This window comes from Aptenodytes patagonicus, chromosome 12 (genome assembly GCF_965638725.1).
Source record: "Aptenodytes patagonicus chromosome 12, bAptPat1.pri.cur, whole genome shotgun sequence".
Classification (NCBI taxonomy): Eukaryota; Metazoa; Chordata; class Aves; order Sphenisciformes; family Spheniscidae; genus Aptenodytes; species Aptenodytes patagonicus.
The window spans coordinates 20,796,308-20,820,787 of NC_134960.1; the positions used below are offsets into that span (position 1 = coordinate 20,796,308).

Sequence of the window (24,480 nt, forward strand, 5' to 3'; positions counted from 1 at the left end):
ATGTCCAATTAAATAAGACAACAGAGAGAGAATATTGCCTGATAAAAATAACACAATCCCCACAAAGCTATCTGAGAGGCCTTGATCTCATAACCTAAGGTGCTCCCAACTAGAGATTCAGACCTGAGCATTTGGAGAGGTCTTTCCAGGGTTGTCCTAACAGTGAGCACTCAGAAGACCCCTGGGCAAGGGGAGAGCATGAGCCAGGGATGAAGAACCCTCACAGCAAACTCTCTCCACGCTCAGCCCAGGCGCCGCTGGCTCGGCTGTTTCCTGCACTCTCCCCTGCCACGCACCAAGAGCCAACTCTTCCAAGTCAAAATGCCCCATTTCTTACCGACTCCTCCACCTGCAACGCCACGTGGCTTCTGGCACCTCTCCTGTACAGCTTCAAACATGGTCTTAAAGATGGCTTACAAAGAAGCAGCTCTAAAATTAGATGTGTCAAGTATTTATTATTGATATCTGTCTGTGACACCAATCAGGCTGGGTGAAAATCAACAGCAGAAAGATGCGGTCTTTCCTAGAGCAGCCAAACCCTGGGAAACCTGTTGACCGCGCACACAGGCGGCATCAATCTCATCTGTGACTTTGGGATCAGAGGTGGTGTCTCCTCTTGAGGTTCCCTCCTTGGCCTCTCCCTTCCAATCGAGTGCCCCCACGATTTCCCTGGCTTTCAGGTTACAAGCTCCCCTGTCATCTAGGGGGGAAGATGCCCACCATTAATGAAGTGTGGCTCATTACTGGGTGCACTGGGGCAACCTGCATCCCCAGCATAGTACCTATGTCTGGGTCACCACCAAGACAACAGCCAGCATGCGGAGCTCACCGTACATCATCTCCTTGGCGCATTACAGTGTCATTTGTTAGTAAAGTTGGGCCCGTTGTCCTTTAGAGAGCATATCTCCATCCCTCATTGCGCCGGCCCTCAGCAACTGTTGCCATGGTTATTACATTTGAGTGCTTTTCATCAAGAAGATGCTGCAACTGCTGAATTGTCTCTTGCAAGAGTTATTTAGGAATAACCAGTAAGTAGGAATAACGGGTTCAGACTGCCCACAGAAGCCAGCGATCCCAATTATTTTTGCTTTGATCCTGCCTTCTTTCTGGTCTCTGCCAGGTTCAGGTTTAAAGTGGGGGTTAGAGATAAGCAGAAGAGAAGGAACACTTCCTGAAGGGAAACGCACTCGGCTCTGCCAGGAGATTAAAGGTCTCTCTTAATACAAAGCCTCTGCTTTTCAATCAATCATAAATAGGCTATAACAAGGCACAGCAATCAACCAGGAAACATATATCCTCACCTGTCGAGTTCAGGTGGAGAAATGAGATGTATTTTCCAGCTCCATCATGTTAATTGTTAATCAAGATATTGTAGGCAAAGCCCAAAATCCGTTCATCAGTCAAGGGGAGTAACTGATGTCCCAGCGCTCTCCTCCTGCAAGGCGTGGGCTGTGCCTGCCCTGGCAGACGAGAGCGGCTCTCCCGGCAGGCACCAGCACACGGCTCTGCCAGGGGTGCCGGCAGTTCACGTCGAGAGGCGGCCGCGTTTCAGACCCACTTTCAGCATCACAAAGTGAATGAATAAAGCCTGCTCCAGAAAGCCAAGGCCGTTTTGTTTAGCTCTCATTTAAAGCTCTGAAGAGTGACTGGGTAATGATGGAGCTGGTTTCCCCCCGCAGATCGGGTCCCACAGCGCAGTCCGTTAGGCTTTTAATGACATAAATGCCTTTCTCTGTTCTGCATTATCCCTGGCACAGGTTTTGGGTGGGGAGGCACATACCGCAAGACCTGAAGAACACTGCAGCTAAAGGAGCGGCACGTGGAGCCCACTGCAGCCTGTGCATCCACCAGCACTAGCGTTTCCCAAATCCCATCCTGTTGCAGCGGAGGGGGCTGCCCAAGGCACAGGGACCCTCCACACAGAGGGATCTAAAAGAGGGAGGAAGACCTCGGCTTCATTCACAGAAACAAGCCCAAGGGCAAGAAAAACATAGTAGATGTAAGCCAAGCGCACCTCACACCTGGAGCCGAGCAAACATGCCATGCTGGGTCCCGGAGACGCTCAGCAGAGCCACAGCACTGGGTTTTAAAAGGGTGTCTGCCCAGTAGCAACTAGTAGGGACACCCGAGTCCCTACCAGGAGACTCGGGCACTGAAACTGGAGCCACCAGCCCAGTGCAACGCCTGCCCCCCGGGGTTGAGTTCACCCCCTTGTACTGACAAGGCAATACATGGCCGGCAGAGAGCTGCAGCCCCCTCCACAGCGCTACCCGCAGCGCTCCGATGAGCACGCCACCGCACTGCTCGGTGACCACTCACAGATGGCGAGCTCTGTCTTGTAAATAGACTGTACTTTCGTAACAGCCACATGCTAAAGACAAAGAACTGAATTTGGATGATGTGACGCCCAGAGAGATTGCGATTCAGCCTTTCCCGAGTTACCAAAAGAGACAGAAGACGACTTCACTTATTCTAGCTGAAGTAGCTGGATTTAAAGAAATTAAATTTGTCAGTTCATTAGTGTGTAACATAAGAATGAAAAATGCATTTCTAATTCCTGATCCACTAATCCACAATCCACTGATCTGCAATCCCCAGTGTCCCCAGGGAACGAAAAGAAAATCCACAGCAGCCTTATAGTATTTCTCTCAGAATTCCTGGCCAGGTCCTGCAGAAAGAGCTCACACTACGGAGCCTTCCTCCCTTTACAAAACACACCTTGGCAAATTTGCTGCCCTGCTAGGGGGTATCAGGGATAATAAAAACCAAATTGCACTTGTCAGAATAAGTGAACAATGGATGTTTTGTGAGGTGCTGGGCATGATGCTTCACGTGTTTGCTCAGCTCCCCATTGATCTGCAGTATCAGCTCATTTGCAGCAGCCCTCCCACTCGTTAGGACAATTAGCAAGGTCCAAGTCACATTCTTAACTCGAAGGTGCTGCTACTGCACTGCAGGAAGGGGTGCTGGCACCTGTCCTGGCTGGACCTGAGAGATGTGTCCCTCTGTACCTTCTTCCCAGCTGATGTGCACCCATGGATGCTGCTTCTCATCCATTTTGCCCCAGGAAGACGGGTTCAACGTACCCCTGCTCTCAGGGTATGGCAAGGGTGCAGGGCGTGCAGACCTGCCAAGCACGCTCACAGTCACGGGCCCCTCGGCCAGTTTGTGTACCTTAAACCATGATCTCCATAGGCAACATCAACTTTCTACACCAAATCCTCCTTTAAATTGTTTTAGACCCCTCTGCCTCATCCAGCTAGCTAAGGTGGAGGCATCCACAGTCCTCCCTTTGGCAAGTGTGCCCTATGCCAGCGCAATCCTGTGCACAGAAGGACGATCAGCTGTGAGCACTGAGCCGTGGGGTGGGAAATTGGGCCATCTCCTGGGGCTGCCACCATTGCACTTAACCATCCCCTTTGTACCCTCCCTTCATACTGACATAACTCCATAACGGATCTGGTTTTGCCTTTGCAAAGCACCTCTGCCTTCACTTGCCGCTTCTCCCCAGCTCCGTAGCTGCTCAGAACTTGCTGCCTACGCAAGCATGGTCACGGTCTGAGCTGTAAGGCCAGCTTGCACAAGGAGGACTTGTTCCCAAAACACGATGGAGAGATCTCTTTTCTGCAACATCTTTTCTTTATCCTTTCCAGCAGGTATGTTAGAAATGCTTTAAAGGTCTTTGGCTACAGACTCCAGAAACACCCACTAACATCAAAGCCAGTGCAGATAACACCACCTGGTATTTCTCCACTACTCCCTTTCGAGGGGCAGTCCACCCTCCACATCTCACAGGGATGTGAAACCACAGCCCCCGAGGGAATTGCTCAGGTCGCATGTGGAGCAGGAGCTCAGAGCAGAGCCTGAACTCGCTGCCCCCCCACCTCCACATTCCTGTTCCCAAGTTTTTTGGAACATGCCTCAAAATATTCCCCCCCTTCCAGCTCTGCTTTCCATCACAGCAGCCACACAAGAGCCATCGTGCACAGCTGTGGGAAGCTCGAGGCCAGAAATAGCAGCTCATTACTAAAGCATGTCATCACACGCCAAGGACCCCAATACGCCCTTCGATCCCCTCCCCGTCACCCCAACCCGCACACCGCTTTCACCGCTCCACCAGCCGGTCCTCCCCGTGCCCTCCTCCAGCAACAGGTCCCACCTGGAAGGGGACAACCCAGGGCTGACTCTACCAAGTGACATCTGTATTTCTCCCGCTGAGCTCCTCAGCCTGCGCTCGTGGAGATTCACACTGGCCGAATTGATCTCCAAACGCTGACAGGGTAGGACCAAGCCCTGACTCCATTCCACTCTTGAAGGTTTCAGTTAATCATAAAGCCAATTCCATTTTGGGCTCCATCTGTCTTTATTCCTTCAGGGACTAATAATGCCTCACCATGTGTTTTCACACACTAGCTGAACTGAAATTAAGACAGATTTCAATATGAAGTGCCCGAGAAGAAAATGCATTTTTTAAAAAGAAAATTTCAGAGTCCTTACCATTCTCAGCTTGGAAAAAGATCTTGTTAAGTAAAAGCAGTGGGGTATTGATTTGGAAAACAACTCAGGTGAATTCCTGCTCATTGCAAGACATGCAAACATGCTAAAATCATAATTATGGGCTTTTATGACAGAGTATGTATGGAAATGTAACACAATCTGCTTCCAAAGGGAGGTGAGGAACATGCAGAGGTTGATCAGAAACGCTCATGTGTGCAGCCGCCGACCAAAGGGATTCTGGCAGCAGACACCCTGCTGCACCAGGCATGGACCAGAATCCAGAAAACCCTTTTCAACCCTCTCCGTTGCACTGATAGAAATAGACAGAAAAAACCAAGAACCCTTGTGGTTCATCACATATGGCAGGTTTTAGCTGCTTAAGGCTTAGGGAAACCTCATTTGCATGTTACCGTACCGTTACCACGCTGGGTTTTTTGTTTCTACCTCCGTAGAACCCAGCCACAGGGGCTTTCCGACCGGCCAGGCCTGCATGTCCGCTTTAATAAGGCAATTCCTATGTTGATCTGGTGGTTTATACAAAGCAACAGCCCTAATTATTGATCTTGGCAGACGGAGCTAAAGATTAACGACCTGTCCCTCAAAACAGCCACCGTGGGGCTGTGCCCATTGTCTCCCGACTGTTGCTCCAGCAGCACCAACACATTCACTCACTCCTCACCCACGCAAAGACGCATTCCCACTTGGGTGGTAGCCGAGACTGACACAGGCATGGATGCTCAAAGCACAGGCCAGCTCCAGGATGATTAACAGAAGGGAACAGGTACGGCTGGGCAACAGGAGAGAATAACTGAGAGAGTCATGAACGTGGAGAGAAGCAGCATGACAGGACATTTACCATGACCCACATATCACCTGGGCTCCAGCTAACACCATCTGACTGCTGGAAGAGTCCTTTCTCTTTCCCATCCCCTACTTTCAGGGTATTTAAAAAAAAAAAAAAAAAGAGACAGTCTGGAAAGGTTGATTGCAAGAAATTATACGATGCACTCCACGTTAAATTCATAAGAGACGAAAACAGAGAGAATCTGTGAGAACTGAAGTGCACTGGAGGGACAGCTAGACACTTCTGATGGAAGCGAAGACGCACTCCTTTGATGGTTGCCTTCTGGAACTGGCTGCAGTACCTTGGAAACTCATTAAATGCAGCAGAAAGGACAAGTGACGTACATCTATTGATGCTCCGAGCAGCAAATTAGTTTTCAAATCTATTCAGGTCTCATGCAGTGGTGTCAAGGGGCTAAGACTCAGTGGGAAGCGGCTGCAATAGCATTTCTCCAACTTGTGCGATGACTCCAAGCCACCCCGTGGGGAGGGGGCTGCCCACTGGTCCAGCTCCCCGTAGATGTCTTGTGACCACTGACTGCTGCCCTGATCGGCAGGGCTCCGAGGTCTGTGCGGCTTCTCAGACAGCCAAGCCAGTAAGTCATCCCCTTCCAAAACAGGCCAGGCAGCTCTAAGGGCCTCTGATGGACATCTCCTTTTAAGCAGAAATAGGATCATCTGAAATAAAGAGAGATCAAAATCCAGCTCACAAGACGACACAGAATGTCAGCACCCGAGGGAAGAGCAAGTAGTCAACAGTGACGATGAGTTTCTTCAGAAAAAGATAATTTCCAGTAAGCTGTTGTTTTCTCTCTCTGCAGAACGTCACCCCGTTCAAACACCCCGAGAGCCTTGAAGGGGCTGAGGTTGGCAGCAATCTGGTGGAAGACCTGAGGAACAGCCTTCATGGATGAATAATCAACTGTTTCAATGAATCTTAAAGCACACAAATAGACAGATGAGGAAAAACTCATCAAAGCAGTGTATTGGGAGAACAGGTAGGCTGGAAGATGCCAACCTGGGAACAAGGTCACGTGCTGGGACTTGATCCCTCTTCAATCAGGACAGGCAAGGACGAGTCCTAGATGCCGTGAAAGCCTGCGGCTGTTGGCTTATGTTATTTTGCCTCCTATGCAAGCTCTGGGTCCAGCAGCTCTGCCTTCCTCTCCTCGGCACAAGGGGAAGAACAGGGGAGCAACAGAGGGCCGGTGAGTAAATGTGGCGAAATCCAAAAGACACCCCACGAGAGCTAAGGGCAGCCCCCCAAGACCCCTCCGAAAGCCCGATTCTGCCACTACCATTCACGCCGCAAACCTGGCTGGATCTGCCTTTGCATGCTTGCTGTGTACAGCCTGCCAGCAATTAAATCCAACAAAAGCCGCAATCAGGGAAGGGGTAGGAGGGTGCACACAGCAGGACCTACAAAGGAAGAGATGGGATCTGGATCCTCCTATACAAGCTCAGACAATAGCTGTAATCGTAATCGCTGGGTCAGTTCTGTCCACCCCAAACCCTGCTGGGAGCAGGTACGTAATTGAGGCTGGATCCTGCATTTCCTGCTCTCATTGTTCGTCTTCCTCCCATTCTTTGCTGCTTTGTTCTATTCAATGCACTTTTTCAACCTCCCTTTCTGAAACACATTAACAATGGGCTGCTACAGCCTCCCGTACACCGTGATTAAAGAGTAGACACAGATGCCTCTTCTTTGTGGAGCATTTTGCACCTATTACTTAGAGGGAATGCAGAGAACATGCAACATGGGAAAGTCACAGCAGGTCAGGAAAATAATGTAGGTGTTAGGCAGGAAAATCTTTGAAGCTTGTGAAGCCATTAGCCGAGTGCACAGGCTGTAGTAAAAAGGATAAACAGAGAACATGGATGATGAATAAATAGTGGCTGAAGAGACAGAGTACATGTTGCGTCCAGCAATGAAACCAGGTCCACACTGAGAAACGGCAAGTTTGGGCTGGTTTTTTTTGCAGAAAGTGATTAGGTAACCAGTCCGAACGCGTATTTTAAATGGAAACCACCACAATAACTGAAATGCTTTAGCAGAGAGCATTTACTAAATGAGAAGAGACAGAAACAACATGTTTTATATAATGCATGACCTGGCTGCAATGAGTTCTTCCTGCAGATTGTGTCACCAACCTCCCTGCTAAAGAAAGGGTGCTGCTGAGCACCGCCGGAGCAGCTTCCCAGCGCTCCCGACCCCTGCCACATCCCCGGGTAGCGCCGGCTCTCCTGCGGGGCTGTGTTTTCAGGGCAGGCCACCTCACACAAGTCTTAAACAGTGAGCAGCAGGAGACTGGCAAGACCCTGCACGGCTCTGGGAGCGCTCACCTCCGTGTGAAGGACACGCGAGGAAGAGACCACCTGCATCGTCAAGGCTGAGCCCCGTCATGACTGATAAAATGCAGCGGTCCTCAGTGCTGGGGGGGGAACCGTGCAGGTTTGCTCGCTGCTGAAGTGTGATGTGAGGCCAAACGCCCCAATTTCAGTAATCTGCATCCTCACTGCTTAACCTCTTTGTCTTCCTCTCTCGCACCACCAGCCCTACCCAGACCCCCTGGATGGGGTAACTCACTCCAGAATTCCCACGTTTTACAGAAGTGACAACATCCTCAGCCTAAAACCAGACCCACAGGGTTAGGCTAAGATGTCCATCCCACCTTGTCAACTCTCCAGCAGTCGGTAAAACATACCTGGCATGGGACGAGCACCCAACCCTGCGCCACTGCACCCTGCTGGCTTCCAGACACCGGCATCTCCCCAGCATTTAAATTACCAAAGCATTTATGAAAATAAAAACAGGAGCAAACCTTGGATTCTAGATTTTTCTCACGGGGTCTGCTCTCCCCGTCTTCCTGAGAGCACAAGGACGGCAGTTTACTATTTAATTGTTAATAACACTTTCTTGTTAGATTTCAGACGCTGAAAAATGTTTAGGGATTTATTCTTCTGTGTAATTAACCATAATGATGAAACACAGTTTTATACCGCACTGCAGTTTTTGTTAAGGTTATTCATAATGGGGAAAGGCTAAATAGGTTGAGTTCATTATCGTTACAGAAAAAAATTGAGGTGACCCAATCAAATTAATTCGAAATTAAGTGCGGTGAGGCTGATAACTCCACACAAGTCAGGAGTTCAAATAAGAATAGGAGACACAATCTACAAAAGTAAGAAATTACAAGCAGGCAGGGAGTCGAGCTAGAATTACTGCGTCTGGGAGGTGGCAAACACACAGCATTGGCAAACAGGGCCACTGGAGAAAAACAGTGAAAATGGATAAAGACATGGGCAAAGATTGTAGGATGTAAAAAGGAGAAGCTGGAGGAGGAAGGGACGAACATGAAGATGGATTTGAAATAAATGGGTAGGGACAGTGCTTATTAAGCTAACTAGATTTATTTCTCTGCTCAGAAATCCTTATGTCCTTACAAGACAGCATCGAAGCAAGGTCTTTAATTTTACTTTTCCTGGGTTTATCGCTTGGGCCTTAATGTTATTTAACAGCAGCGAGCGTCAACCACTTTCACTGCAAAGCTGGACTTAATTCAAAATCGTTAAATCTGGTGGAAGCTTTTTCCTCTTGACAAAGACATCCTGAAGAAGCTGGTGTTTCTCTGGCAAAACATGGGAGTCGCACACCCTAGAACAGACACCACCGAAATACTGATGGATAGATCAGGGACGGGGAGACAGCATTCCCCCATAAATAATGGTAATCAGGATGTTCGTGATGCACACTATCACAGTTTAAGGGATTTAATCTCGTGGGAAATGGTTAAGACAAGGAACACCCTGATGCAAGCCACCTCCAGGAACCTCTTGAGTGCTGCTACTAGATGATGTGCAAGTTATTACCTGTGATGAGTTTCCTCCCAAGTCTTTACCAAGTCCTGTAACATTTGTTTTATCACTCAGGGCCAAAGGAGGGGACAGCAAGATCATAGTAGCGCTGGACTTGTTGGAAGAGGCTGTGCTGGGGACTGCCTTGCGTCCTGCTAGGACATACAGCAAACACAACCTTGGACCATCGTTTTGAGATCCTGTCCCTAGCTACTCAGTTTGAACAGCACTTGGGTTTTTAAAAGACTGGCCAAAACACCACAAATCTCTCAATGCAGCTGCACAAGCGACTTTCCTCCTGGCTCCCCATTTCATCCATGCCAAAATCTCACTTTTTGCACTTTCTGCCCTCTCCCCACGAAATGCAAACTGCTTCTCTTTGCCTTGAAGGTCCCACGGTTTAGCTTCTCTCTGTCCTCGCCTCTGATTCACCCCTAAGCGTACGGGGAGCATTTGGGATAAAGCTTCAAGAATGCATTCGACATAAATTATTCCCCTTCTAAACGGATTACAAAAATCCTTTTATTACAAAATATTAAAATGTTCAAATTAGTGGTGTGGAAAAACGTTTCCTGGAGGTAAAGTTTTTAAAAATTGAGGTTTTAATCACAAGCATAATCCTTTCTGGCTAACATTTCCAGTCTTGTGAAACATCTAGATACAAATTGCGCAGAGGCCTGGCTGTGCTACGAACAAAGGAAGATGCTGCCTGTAAATAGCTTAGAGGACATCAGAAGACACTTCTCTCATCAGCAATCTTTTTTAGCTTAATATAGCTCCTCTTTGCATAAAACATTGACATTTTTGCAATGTTTGGACCCAATGGCGCGAATGCTGATTGTCATCTGAAGATACTAGAGTGTACCTTCAAAAATATGCAAGAACATTTTACAGACAGTAGTTTTACTTGCCTCTAAAATGCTGTATCTTAATATTTCATACTTATATATATTTAAATGTTAGTACCACCGGATAAATGCTAACATGCCTTTATGCTAATGCAATCACTGAAAATCCAGATAATGTTGTGTATTGGCATATACTGTTAGTGAATTATGGATACCTAAATGTACAATCCCACATGCCTAGCAATTATTTTTGTTAGTGCATTTAACTTTTATTTGCAATCAGAGCACTTGAGGATTGTTCAAATGAAGTTTACTTTTGCAAACTGCTGAATGGAAAACATTTTGTTAAAGGTTTAAAAACAGTAAGACTGTGATGAGGTTGCAGAGTTGCAATAAGGGCACCGCTCAGAAAACCCTACCAGATGGAACGATGTTTGATTTGGTCACAGACTCAGCGATTAAACCCCAAATGCCTAAAATGAAGGACATATAAGAGAAAAAAGAGATAAAATCTTGATTTCCTCCATACCAGATCACCCTCTTCCATGGCAGAGGCTCACAGATAGAGGCAGACGGATGCCGGGAGGACAGCATCCGTCCAGGCAGCACCCAGGCAACTAGACCCTGGGACCCTTTGCTTTGAGGACCAAACTCGCCTGTACTAAGGCTGCGTTTCAAGTCCAGTTTAAGCCAAATAAATAGGAACAATATCAGGAGGGAGAAATCCTGAACTGCCCCTGCTGTACCTTCTCCTCCTCCTCTTTCTCCTCCTACCGCCTTTGTTGATCCAACGTCTTGGCCAGCCACCTGGCCCGTTGGCTCAAGATGCTGATCCACTTGAAAACCCTTTTATCCCAAGCTGGTTTTCAGCACAGCCAGACCTCTGAGCCAGGTCCCAGCTGGACCGCATGCAGGCAAGACTTGGGTGATGCAGCTGGTTGCTCCATCCCTCACCTGCTTCACTACCTTATCAGAGTTAAGGACGAAGCACATCTGGAGAAGAGTTGGCTATTTTTAAGTGTTGAAAAGTTCTGGATCTGACCCAAGCACATCTGAGACTGCTCAGTGTCCAGTGGTTTTCTCCTGCATAAAACAACTTGCCTACAGACAACGCCACAAACTCCCTCTTCCAGATTCAGCTGCGCCAGGAGTTAATGACCTCCCAGGCTGGGCTGAGGAGCTGCTATGATCACGCCCCGATTTTCCTCTGGGAAGGTTTGCCTGGCTTGAAACGGCTGGCCGGAGCCAACCCGGCTGAAGAGACCTGGGAGGTGGCCACAGGCCCATTTGGTGAGCGGCAGACCATGGCCTCTTACCCAGGCATGGCTTAGCATCCAGCGTAGGATGTGATACCAGCCCCAGGCACACGAGGACGGATCAGATCGTGCCCCTACAGCCCAGTGAGCTGTGGCACCTCTGGGCATTTACTGGAAAGTCCTACCACCTGAGGCCCCCTAGGAACAACCACGAGTGAAGGAAATAAACAACAACCCCTCAGAAAAACACAAGACATCAGAAAATGCTTACCGTCAGGTACTTGGAATGCCCACGGCAGTTTAAAGGGAGCACAGAGTAAGCCGAGAAGATGTACGAGCAAACAAATTAAGCAGATAGCACAAAGCAGATGAGTTGGCATGTAGGTGTCTATTGAGAAAGCTTAAGCACAGCAAGGGGAAAAAAAGCAAAACCCAGGCATAATAGTTCTCACATTTTGGAACTGAGCTCTCAGACAATACATCATCCAAACCACTCAAAATTACCATCTGTCAGAATGTCCTTCAAAGAAAAAAAGATCTAAAAGTTTCCAAAGCAGTATTTTAATATTGTCATATTAGAAAAGAGATTGTTTCTGTCCAAAGAAAGGCATTTGCAATTAAGTGAGGAATACTATATAAAACCATTAGTTTCGTGGCCACTGCTACACGCCCATATCATGAGACAATGGATTTCTTGAGTTTTGATCATGTCACATTAGCTAAATCAGGAAAGAAGTGATTTAATAGCCCTTGTCATTTTGCAAGTTACCTGCAAATATTTCCAGAGCCTCTACGTGATTTTCTCTTTATGAAACATATCATTAAGAGTCTACATGATATTAAAGAACCTAAGGAAACAATTACAATATTGCCGCAAACGTTAAGATACGCCAGAATATGAAGAGCGGGTCTGTGCTTCTGATGTGAAAGAGCACATCTTCTCGTGATCAGTAAGTCAAACTCTGTTTCAAAATATAGCTAGATCCTTTCCTGGTGTAAATCTGGGTACCTGCTGCTGTCCATGAGGCCCTATTACTTCGCACATGCTGAGGACCAACTGCATCGCATACAAGACCGCAAAAGAAATGCAGATTTGTAGACTATATATTAGACTAAGTGATAAATAACTTGTAATGGTGGAGAAGGTGACCACATTTTTAGGCATAGAAATATGCAGATATAACGGTCCTGACTTTCAATCTTCACTCTGCACTTCTGACCTTGAAGTTTGGGTACATCCAATGCATTTCTGAAGTCTCTGCACACGTGAATGTGCATCACACACCCCCTAAAGCCCCAAAACCCGTAAAACAAAAAGGGCCACCAAAAAGGGCCCACATGGTACCACCTATAGCACTACACGTTACGCCCTAGCACGAGGTCGCCTGGGCTCCTTCGGGCAACAGCCACCTTCCAATGAACCACAAACATCCTTCAGACCAGTCTCTTCTTGATTCAGCCTGCTGACCCCATTCCTAACCCCACGTCTAATCGACACCCCTTTGGCTATGCCTGTGGGTCAGAGGCACGTGTCCATGGGGCTAAAAACCCCCTCCAAAGACCACAAGAGTTGCTACGTTTCCGAAATCAGCATCTCGCTATCCTAAAGCAGCCTGGGAGCAAGGAGCAGGAGGGAGAAAGGTGCTCCCTGGGGCACTCATAACCACACCATCCTCAAGATCTCCCCCCTGAGAGGGCTGCCAAGGGGAGAGAAGGGGAGGCAGAATTATTCCCCTCGGACTTCGTAAAAACAAGGAGCCCAGGGAAATCAAGAAACAATCGCAGTTTCCACACCGAATTACTTCTGGCTAAGTCTAACAAGCAGGGTGAGGACACACTGACAAGACGACCAGGGAAAGTGGTGCTGCAAGGAAAGGGCTAGGCAGGGGAGAAGACAATTTGATGTGTTGCAGGATGAGAGAAGCTTTCAGCTCCTGCTATTAGAAATAAATCAAGAGAGCTGAAGAGAAGCACAGAGCCTGTCTGGTCTCCCGAGGTTTTCACCCTCCCAGGCTGGGTGGGAGAGAGCTCACCTGGACAGCGCGGCTCCCAGGACGAAGGCAGCATGCTCCTTCAGCACGGCCTCGGTGCTGTTCAGCCCGTCGATCACAAGCTGGAGTCCACCCATGGAGAGGAAGTCCTTAGCATTGTCCACCTGGGAGAGAGCAGGTCCCCATCAGTATGAAACCCCCAGCCAGGTTCCACTCAGCGACTCCTGGAGAACGCCTTGCTTCAGAAAGCACAGCATCTCTTCCCTCCCAGTCTAACCAGCGCTGAGTTTTAAAAGCAATTAAAAATTAAGAGGGAACGACTGTGGCTCGAATTTCGTACGATACTGTCCGTGAGCAGTGGATGTCATGGTTGCAGAAGCCCAGTCTACTGACAGGTGGCTATTATCACATGCAGAAGGCATCACTGATAACTCCAATACCTTGATTAACTATCAAAACTATTCTTGACATGTATTTTAGTAATTCAGGTGATGTCAAAAATTCGGTACATCGCATGATGTCAAAAAACCCCAGTTCTTTGCTCTCTCACCTGAGCAGGCCATTACTGGGAACCCAGGGAATTGCATGTTTTGCAAATGCAATTAATTAATTGATGCTCTAATTGTAGCACCAGGAGTTAGGGATGTTTAAGAGCCTGTGAGCAGCAACAGCACACGGGCACAGCACCACCTCTGCTCGCAGCAAAGAGCATGGGCGGTTCTGGGCATTTTTCATGAGTACCGTCAACAACTTCATGCGGACGTGAAAAGAAAAAGCCAGTCCCTGCTTGGAAGGGTCAGCCAGGAGCTTCCCCTTGGGGCAGCCTGAGCAATGATTTTTCTAAAGCAGACGATATTGGACTAACTGCCAGTAGGGAAAAGTTTAAACATTAGTGGGGATTCACCAGTCTTTGACTTTAACCAGACTTGGGGCTAAGCAGGCACAAATCACAGTGGGCATCTGTTCTTGGAGAGGAGGTTAGAAAAGGGCTCCGAGTGGCTCGCAAACAAAATTTAGAGAAACAGCACAAAGTGCTTCAAGTACAAAATTTGGTTCAAAGTCAAATCGATGCATTTTGGTTTTCAAGGATTTTTTTTTTTTTGCAATTTAAAAGGGAATCTGACGAACGCTCAGAATTGCGTGTGCAAAAAAATCGGTTTTAGAATTTCAACATTTCTCCTCCCTGAAAGACAGGGAGACAACAGCATATGTTGGCGGATGGAAATAGAACATAAAAACGAGTTACCAGCCGGGCAAACTGACCTCCCCAGCTTCAGCGAGCAGACCCCACTGATGGGGTGGGAGAGGACAAACACCACAAGGCATGCAGGGTATGTCGGTCTCAGGCACCGCGCTCCAGCTTGAATGCTCTTTTAGTCGACAGTGACTTCATGCTTAGTGTTATATTTATCTCAACCATGTACCTGCACCAAAATTGGCCATAAGATGGATATTTTAGGTACCCAAGAGAATGAAGAAGCTACTTAGCTTTATGTCCTACGGGTATGTCTTTACCAAAGCAGGACCTGGGGAGCTACAGCTCGTCTCTTCTCCCCAGCAGGACAATACCCACCACTTGCTGTCCCCTCTGCAAAACCGGTGACAGAAAGACGATCCCCGCAGGTCTGCTGGGGCTGATTCAGGATTTGCAGCAGCTTTTGTATCCTTTCAGATCCTATTCTTTTAACTGTCCCTATAAACTGGACCTGCCAGACCTCTTTTCTGCAGACCCATCTTTGCCTACAAAGAAATCTATGCAGCAACCCAATTTCAGCTACCAGTGGGTGCTTTTATTGCTCAGCCTCTGTAAAAACTCTGAGGCTGTTTTAATGCTGGAATTGGACGTTGACTTCTGCTCAAGAGGGAATGCACAGACAGGCAGAAGTTTGCATCCAGCATCAGTCGTGGTAAAACCAATCATCCCTGTATCCTCAGCAGCACCGGAGTCCTTCAGGCCAGCCCCAGCGCCAATGAGACACCTCAACTGCAGAATATAAATTGTGCTGTAAAGCTTATTTTGAAGATGTATTTATTTTTTTTGAGTGGTGTCTGTTGTGAGAGCTCATTCCCTCACTCACCGTTGTAAAACCAACAAAACCCCCAAACCCAACAATGCGAAAGTATTAACCTCTCTGGGGAGCGGAGGCTGCTGTGAGGCAGCAGCTCGTGCTTTGCTTCAGTCCACTGAAATCAGCACGGAAGAAAGCCAAAGATCAAAAGAGCTCTTGAGTAAAGTACACAGGCAAGGTGGGAGAGGAGAGGGATGGGAGAAGAGCAAATATGACAGCAGTTATTCAGGGAGACGCTTCAGATCGGAGAAAGAAAACGGGGAGGGGAGAGAGAAAATGTTAGAAAACGAGAGCGAGGAAGCAGCAGCATGTCAACCGTATGCAATGAAGAAGAAATTAGCAGTGAGAAATGGTGTAGCATGTCAGAGGAGGGGAGAGAGGAAGATAAGGAGAGTAAATAATTGAGAGAAAGAGCCTGCAACGCATGAGAACGAGTCTTGGCTCTGCACACTGCTGTGCAAGCACCGTGAATTCTGTTTATAAATGAGTTATGCTCTGGCCTCTTCACATTTGCATTTGGTTTTTATGCGTTACAGATAACCTAGCAAGCCAAACCTTCCTGCTCTTTCTCCAAGATGGGTTCCCAAACATGCCAAGTTGAATCCTGACTGATGAGAAGCAAACCAGAGCTGGCAACCAAAAGCTGAGCAAACACAGAGCCCTTGGGCTGACTCTTCAAGAGCAGGAGAGAGCATCTCTCCCCCGGCTCGGCACCGGCCACAGCTTCCCCTCCACTCCTTTGCAGCTAGCTCGGAGGCACGTGCTGCTTCACGGCCCAGCGCTCCGGGACGCCCGTGACCACACCACGGAGTGGAGAGCATCCTTTGCTTGCAAACCCTGCAGGGCACAGCATTTTCCACTCGACAGGGTATTTTGTGCCCCGGAGGCAGCAGCAAGGCAGCCGGGAGCCAAAGGATTAGCAAAAGCCATGGCACATTACCATTCGACGGAGGCCAGGGGAAAAGGGAGCAGTGGAGCCATCACCGGTCCCACGCGTAGGTGCGTGCTGCCCTGGGCCACCCACACCTGCAAGGATCTCTGTCCTCCAGCGGCACAGCCGTGACTCGCCGCAGAGGACTCCTGACAAGTTCAGCCCTTCCAGGGTCGTGCAGCACAAGCGTATTTGGCTGCTATTCAGTAATTACATTAAGCCAGTGCTGCTAAAGTCAGTACCAAGCAGAGATAATGCTCTGGACGCATTCAACTGGCTAGAAGAAGAAAGAGGAGGAAAAGCCACGCTGGCTTAGAGACAAGTCATATTTCTTATCAGCTTCCTGCCTGATGAGAAGGTGCTGCCCAGCCATCTGCCCCGACAGCGCAGGCACAGAGCAACGTTGTGATCGATGCACAAAGGAGTCCTCTGTGCTCCCTGCCAGCCTCCCTGCCATTTCCCCCCTTCTGACCCTTTTGACGCTGGATGTGGTTCCCTTTGATGCTCCAGGCCCCGCACAGGGAGCGGGGACCGCTTCCCCTGCTCCTCTCGCCTTTCTGAAATTGTTTGCCCCATCCCGTGCTGCAAGCAGGCAGAATTTTATGCTGGAATAGTCCAGGCTGTTATTCTGGAAATCAAAGCATCCCAGGGTGTTTGGGGGTTGCTTTTCAGCATGCCTGGCCTGATGCTCTGGCACCCTTAACCAGACAGAATTAGCCCCGAGTATAAATACGAAGCTCTTTGGGTGCCCATTGTTCACACTTATTCTCCGAGTCAGACAGATGCCATCAGTGAAACAAAAGCATTGAGAACAAATAGCAAGGAAGCCTCTGCATGCATGTGACAGAGATTTAGCGTGGAAATTCAAGACAAAGAGCCCTGGAAATAACACTTCTATTAGCTGGTGCATGGACTCCATCTCTCAGCAGCTCATTCCTTCAGCTATTTTCCCCAAAATGCCATGTTTGGTTTTCAGAAGTGCCATTCCAGTGAAAGGTCTTGCACTGGCATCTCCCAAGAGTTGTCCCAGCCACCCTCTGAAAAGATGAAGTCACTGAGAGCAACACTGGAAGCAGACTCTCCCAGTCTGCTCCAGACTCTCCCAGTCCCTGGGGAGGGAGAAGCCCAGCCCTTTCCCATGAGGCAGAACACAGCCTCAATGCCCAGACACCCAACCCAAGCCGCTGCAGCGTGGGAAGGCACCAAGCACAAGGGAAGAGAGCGGCGTGCCCGGAGCCTGCAACCAACGGGAGGTAAAACTGTGCGAGCTGAAAGCAGAGCAAGAGAGATCAGAGGAAAAAGTGTGAGCGTAAACCTGAGGAAGCAAGATTTCAGGAAATATACTCAACTCACACAGAGCCAATTAGTACAGCTCAGCTGATGCTCAGCAACTTGCCATTTGCCTGAGCCTCTTCAGTCATTTCTGCCACTGGCCCAGCTGTGAGAGAGGCTCTACATGCCATTTCTTACTCACGCCAAAACAAAATACAGGTTTTTGGGTGGCTGTTGTCTTCCCCGGTACAAAGACATTCTCTGTGAACTGCTGTAAGGGGACCTACCTGCAACAACAGATGCTTTCCATGGAAGAAGCGAGAAAATAATTCTTTTTTTAGCAGCCATCACTATACTTACCCCAAAATGCCAGATAAAACCCCATTTTCCATTTCATGATATTTAGCTTATAGAAGAAGAAAAAGAGAGAGCAAGAAAAAAAGCCTGAGAACAGACAACAAATCAGGCAACACTAACCCCTAGGAAACTGTTCACTACTGGTACGAGCGATGATTTATCCAAACTTGGATATAAAATAAGCCTGCAGTAGCCCTCCGCTGTCTGTTATTGTCCCAGGATTATGATAATTCAGCAATTTGTATTACCTGATACCACTAAGAAAAATAAACCCATGTTTATGACACCGTATCCCCTGGATTTTACATGGTAGTTACTAATGCATTTTTGTTACCTGGTGAACGTAATATTCAAGATCATAAAGCGCCGCTACTTTTTCATCCAGCGTGGAGGCAGAGCTGTTGAATTTGCTGATTAATTTAACCATAATTTCATAATCTGTTTCCATCTTCACGTTCAGCTTTTCAAACTCCTCCTTCAGCTGCTCTATGGGCCGGAACTTCTTCCTCACCTCTTCCTCGTGAGCCTTGAAAGCAGAAGGAGGAAACCAGATATGAAGGCAGGTGATAAAGAGAGTCAAGAAAGACGTAGAAAGAAACCCCAGTCCCAGATTTACAAGAGGAACCTGGCTGTCTACACAAACGGATTTACTGCTGTGCATCAGAGGTGCAGGGGCAGCATTGGAGGGCCCTTCTGAGAAGCCCAGGAACCCAGTTATCTGTAAGATACCCACCTTGGGTACCAGCAAGCACTCCCCGAGGAGCTGAGCCTGTACCTAGGGCTTTGTACATCATTTCTACGTCCTATGCGCCTTCCAAAACAACGTAAAGCCCAGAAGCAGGCGGCACTGCTGTTCTCTGTTTGCCTGCAAGTGGACGTTCTCAAGACCTGGCTGCAAAAAGCCCTGAGCAACCTCCCCAATCTCACAGCTGACCCTGCTTGGAGCCAGAGATGGGGCTGGAGACCTCCGGAGGTGCCGTCCAGCCTGAACTGCCCAGTGACTCCATGCCAGTGACATTAAGGAGATCTTCTTGGATGCGTATTGAAGACGCTTTCATCATCCCAATCGCTTAACACGTTTCAGGATGGCTTTATCTCTCAGGGAAACATATGCACTCGCTGTTGGGGCCAGAAGCTGTCAGAAAGCAAGGTGGGAGGACCGGCTGCAAGATGGGGGCAGCTGAAGTGCCGTGCCGTGGGGCTGGGCCAGGAGATAGCTTGTCCTGCAGCGCAGCTGGTCTCCCTTGTACAAACAGCACTCCAAGAGCTGTGATGAACCAAGAGAGCTACAGAAAGGCGTGCGGTGAGGAGGAAAAGGCTCTGCCAGAGATCTAAGAAAGCCCCAGAGCCAGCAGGGACCAATTCTCCAGCATCAGCACTGGTGACACTGGGGCAGGCAGGGACAGAGCCTGCTGCTGCAGGGGACAGAGGAAGCAGAGAGGCCAGACTGAAATGGGCTGCCCCAAGAGCAGGAGAAAGCAAGAAAGCCCCTTTTGAAAGGGATTCTGCCACAAACATAAATACCAAAATATGTTTTTATACAGGAGTGACCCCCAACTAGAGGGTTTGCACATGCAGCGCTCCCCCCAGCAAGCACTGCCCAGCTCACCCACGTGCGAACAGAAGCCGAATGCTCGAGCCAACAGAGAAAAAAAAAGAAAAACAAACCCCAAAAGAGTGATGGAAGTAAAGCACTGTCAATCTGATGGCAGCCGTACAAGCGGCGCTAATGACTACTGGCCTAATTACTATAGGTACTGCACGTAACAGAACACCATCCCAACCCCAACCGCACAGAATTGCTTTTGCAGGAACATAGATGGGAACACGCTTGGTGTAACTCAATTTACTTTGACACAGTTACTTCAAGGATGAATTTGCTCCCTGCAGGAGTGATTTTAAATGGAGTACTTTAGGTCCATTAGATGTAGCTGTTTTTAGCCCAGTTGCTGGGACAATAGCTATTCTAACAGAGTTTTTAAAAATATGGCTTATTTTCACATAAGAGAGTATCGCTAATTTTTGCATTTAAATGACACTCATTTCAGGAAGTCCTGCTATCACTGGTGCTGGCTGCTACATAAGTAATCTTTCAGAAAACTAAATGATGCCCCAGTGCCAGCTAGGGGAAAAAAAGACTTTCTGCAACTCCAAGACTTTAGAGCCTTGACTCCTACCTCAGTTTTCCTTCGACTGAGACAACGTCAAGGCAGCAGGAGGAGCTAGGGCCTAAGGAAATACTGCTGAGTGGAAGAGGGGAAAAAGGCTGTGATCCACCTGATGAGTCGCACATCATCCCCCCAGCGTCACGCCAGTGGCTGGGGACCAGCTCCAAGCATGGAGAGGGCTGAAAACAGCACTTATATTCTATTTCACTTTGGATTGTGGACTATTTGTAACTAAATGGGAAACTTGCAGCTTATATAAGGAAACTTCAGCCTATGCTTCACCACGGCCATTTGGTTTTTACTACCCAGGGCATGAGATTGGAAACTTAAACCATGAGATCACTTCTGGATCCAGCTGTGCCAGTGGCAGGGGATGCTATGTCCAGTGGCTTGTCACCATCACCCAAACCAGAACAGAAGCACCTCAGCTGCACAACACTTTTTGTACTTCCTCACGCTAAAAGGAGGACAGTGAACAGCAAAGTAACTTCCTTTACAAACACCATCAATGCTGCAATCCAGTCCACTTTGGGGGTCTGCAGACATTTTTGTGAACCAAGCAGCAGTTGAACAAATAAATCAAAACAATGGATAAAAATACATCCAAGCAATGGAAAGGAAATCAGCCCATGGGTTCACACAAGCATTTGCAAGCTACTTTTTTTGCAAAATTAATTCAGGTCTAATCACACTGGTATCAGAAAACTTCGGGGAGCAGCATCACACCAGAGAGCTTACTGAACGTACCTGCTTTGGGTTCAGGAAAGATCCCATGGCTTCACTTTAGCATTCGTACGCCAAGAATGGCAGTAAGAAATTTGGTGTCCGGAAGGCTCATGAGGATGGTTATGTGGACACTGTGTGTCTAGTTTGCTAGTTGAGATCCCACTCACTTGAGTAAAGACCAGAAAGCAGCAGCATCTGATGGCTGCTGTCACTAAACTGCTGATCTCAGCCCACTCCACCACTGCAGCCCCTCTCCCCCTCGACAGCCCATGGGATAATTATTACCAAGAAACACCCTGAACTGTGAGAATATACTTAAGTACTTACGAGCAGCTTGCAACATAAGGCCTTTAAGTTTCAAATTAATAAAACGGACCTGAACAAAAATTTTCCATTTTTACAGAAAACTCAGGATTAGTACAAAAAGGGGTGAGAGTTTCCCAGGGAACTATATCAGTAACAGGCTAGCAGAGGTATTTTAGGTCCATATTCACCAGAAGATTAGTCTGCACAGTATTTTCCCAAGCAATTACTTTAACCATCATATTTCTGAGATGTGTAATGTAGCGTGTTCGCATCCGTGTACTGTGCATTGCTTTAGAAACAGGGAACTCTCCTTACCTTTCTTTCTGCCTTCTCACTTTCCTTCATTTTAGCCAACGCCTTTTTGAGCTCCTGGGATGTGAATGAATTTGAGTCAACATCCACCTTGCCCAGCCTTGCAGAGGAAACAAAACGAAATGTTATGAGTGAACAACTGTATCTATAATATTTTCATTGTGATAACTAGCAATGGGTAATGTCAGGAGGAAAGGAACTAAAAGGGCGAGATTTCCATGCATCTCACTTAAAACACACAAAAAACCTCCACACTCAAGAAAAGATTAGTCCGAGTGCTATATTTTGTGTGTGGTTTGCAGGCACCTCATCCTGACAATCAAAAAAGGCTCTGTAATCTGCATGCCGACCCAAAATCTCAAGTCCTAACACAATAAAAATAGTTGATTAATTTATGCCTCTGAATTTCATGTAGCAATATAAAAAAGCAGGAAATGTTTCAGAGGAAAAATAAAAAGCACCGCTGTGCCACTAAATCATTGCTAAGGACTTGCAAGCTTTAACACGGAGATTTACAGCTGAAGTTCTGATGATTGTCATACACAAAGTTAGGGCAAGGGTAAATCCAAGCAGAAATTACACAGAAATGCTACAAAACATGTTGTGTTGCTCTTTATGCCTATCTCATTGGTTCAGAGTGTTTATCTGGGCCACAAAGAATCCTGCACAGAAAAAAGGAAAGCCAACTGTTGAGGCATCAAGAAGCTAAAGAGCCTCTCCGTGCTCTGAACAGGAGTAACTGGGGGAGCGAGGGAAGCCGGGGTAAATCCCATGCACTTTAGGACAGAAAGTTGCCCATGGTAACTAAACCTGTCTTTGTTATGAGTGTGCCAAGGGGAAAGTTGGCGCCAGTGAAACTTTTAAAACGAATTAAAAAAACGTGGGTGCAGGGAAGGCTGTGCGATCCAAGGAGCGCGTCAGCAGTAACTGATGTGTAAATGAATGCCGCAAGCCTGCTGGCTGCACCGAGCTAAAAACACTGTATCTGGCTCAGGTCAACACAAAGCCCCTCACAACTGCTCTGATGGTTTAAGCTCAGAAAGTAGTTTCAGACTGATGGCTGCAGACATTTCAAAGGACTAAGTGCCATTCAAAGAAGCCACATTGCAAATTTAGTTTCAGTGTCATGGCATGAGAAGCCACGAAGGTGTCTCTGAACATGCACTCAGGGCACTTCTACCACCATCCCGAAGGGATCACAAAAGACAGGGCTCCCTTTTCAGCACTGCTGAACTCTTAAACCAGCAATTAAGTCTCAGGAAGAGACAGCACTTGAGTGCACCAGGGAACCCGGTCTCTAATAAGAGACATGAAACCCGCAGCCCACCCACCCCTGATGCTTTGCATCACTGTACCTTTTTCTTCTTCTCTCCTCTCTCATGTCACTCTTTCCATTTTTGCTATCTGGGAGCTTGGCTTCTCTGTCTCCCGTCTGCAGATTTAATCGTACGTGTGACCCTGCAGGAACAGCTTGACCTACAAACAAAGGTCAGATTATTTTAGGGCACGTGCATTATTTCAGCTTTGTGCATGGCCGGCGAGCTGAAGGCGCACACTCCTACCCGAGAGAAAGAGATAAAAGCCTCGTCCCGCACTGTGAACGGGAGCGGGCTATCGGCCGCCGACCACTCTCCCCTCCAGCAATGCTCCTTCGACACAAGTGCTGTTTTAACCCCGCAGAGAGGCCACCCTGACCCACCGAACACATCCCCATGCAGCCGGGCTGGCTCCGTGCTGCAGCAGAGGAGGGACCCCGAGCAGAGCAGAGCACCGGCTCCCTTCTCCCTCCCGGGCCAATTCCTAAGGGAGCACTAAAACTCCACGTCAGGAGCGGATTTGGAGACTATTTGGAGAAAGGGGAATTGGTTGCTGATTGGGGTAGACAGCATAAAATACAGCTGCCAAAGTGAAATCAAAGCATACTGCAGAGTACAGCCAGGTACGCTGCATATCAAGTGTTCCAAGGCGAGGCTGTGTTGATTTGGAAATATTGTATTAAAAGGAATATATGATCACTACTATCTACCAACGAAAATACAAGGAATACATTAAGCTTTGGTTTTAAATGCAGAAAAGATGGGAAATTCAGACTGGTTTTTTCTTGGTCACAATTCACCACACAATTCATGTCACGATGGCCAGCTGTCGCAGAAGGATGGAGAGATGGCAATATTTGGTTGCTGCTTCTTGATGTTGCTTCGTCTTCTTTTAATGCAAAAAATCTGCCTGCTTAGGAGAGCGGGGTCGCAGCTGAATGAATATGGAGATCTCAGCTGCACACAGGCAGAAGCGCACGGACAGACAGACAGACACACAGCCACTCATGCTCTTCTCTCTCGACGAGGTTTCCCTATTCAGCCTTTCCTTTATCTGTCTCCTTTTACCTAAAAAGATGTCTAGGATAAAATAACACAACATGCAGGACACAGATAGCATCTCCTACCAAAGGGAAGCGAAGACAAGGATAATTATTTTGTACAATGAATATATATTCTCAAATATCAAAAGATATGACAAAATCCTCTAGTCTAGGGAACAATGTGATTGATCCCTCCCTCTTCAAGACCAAAGAGACATTTCACTGATCAAAGGACCTGGTGCTTCCTACAAAAGAGTGGGATGTTTGTCACAATTCAGACAAAAACATTTCAAAGCCTAAAGCCATCCAGCAGGTATAAACGCATTTAGAAAAAACAGGAAAATCCATTTTGGAAGATTTCCTATTAAAACAGGGTGCATTTCTGATAGCTCCTCTTTCCCTCCACCATATCCTGTCCATGGGAAGTCGCATTGGGTGGATATGTGAGGGGACAGACGTGATTATCTTCCCATCTTAAACTATGCAAGGACAGGCTCGATATGCCTCTGCCGCACTCGGCACGCTTTCCACCGATGGACCCAACTCTTCTCCTGCTCCTTTACTTGTGATATGCAGGAGAGCTTTAATCTATATGTCTCTCTAGAGGAGCATCTTCCCACTTTGAAAAGGTGAGCTCTGCAGGAATTCACTGCGACAGCAGAGCTGCCCCCCTCGCAGGTGATGCACGCA

The 24,480-nt window shown here is 47.8% G+C and overlaps 1 protein-coding gene across 10 annotated transcripts in view; it reads right to left on the reverse strand.

Moving 5' to 3' along the window:
* SIL1 (SIL1 nucleotide exchange factor) overlaps nt 1-24,480 on the reverse strand; it is a 98,712-nt gene that overhangs the window by 22,727 nt on the left and 51,505 nt on the right. For all 10 annotated transcript variants that reach the window (XM_076349763.1, XM_076349762.1, XM_076349769.1 and 7 more), the window contains 4 exons: nt 22,787-22,907; nt 21,435-21,531; nt 18,254-18,445; nt 13,333-13,454 (listed from right to left, as the gene is read on the reverse strand). In XM_076349763.1, coding sequence (XP_076205878.1) covers nt 13,333-13,454; nt 18,254-18,445; nt 21,435-21,531; nt 22,787-22,907 — 532 coding nt within the window. The remainder of the gene's footprint in view (nt 1-13,332; nt 13,455-18,253; nt 18,446-21,434; nt 21,532-22,786; nt 22,908-24,480) is intronic.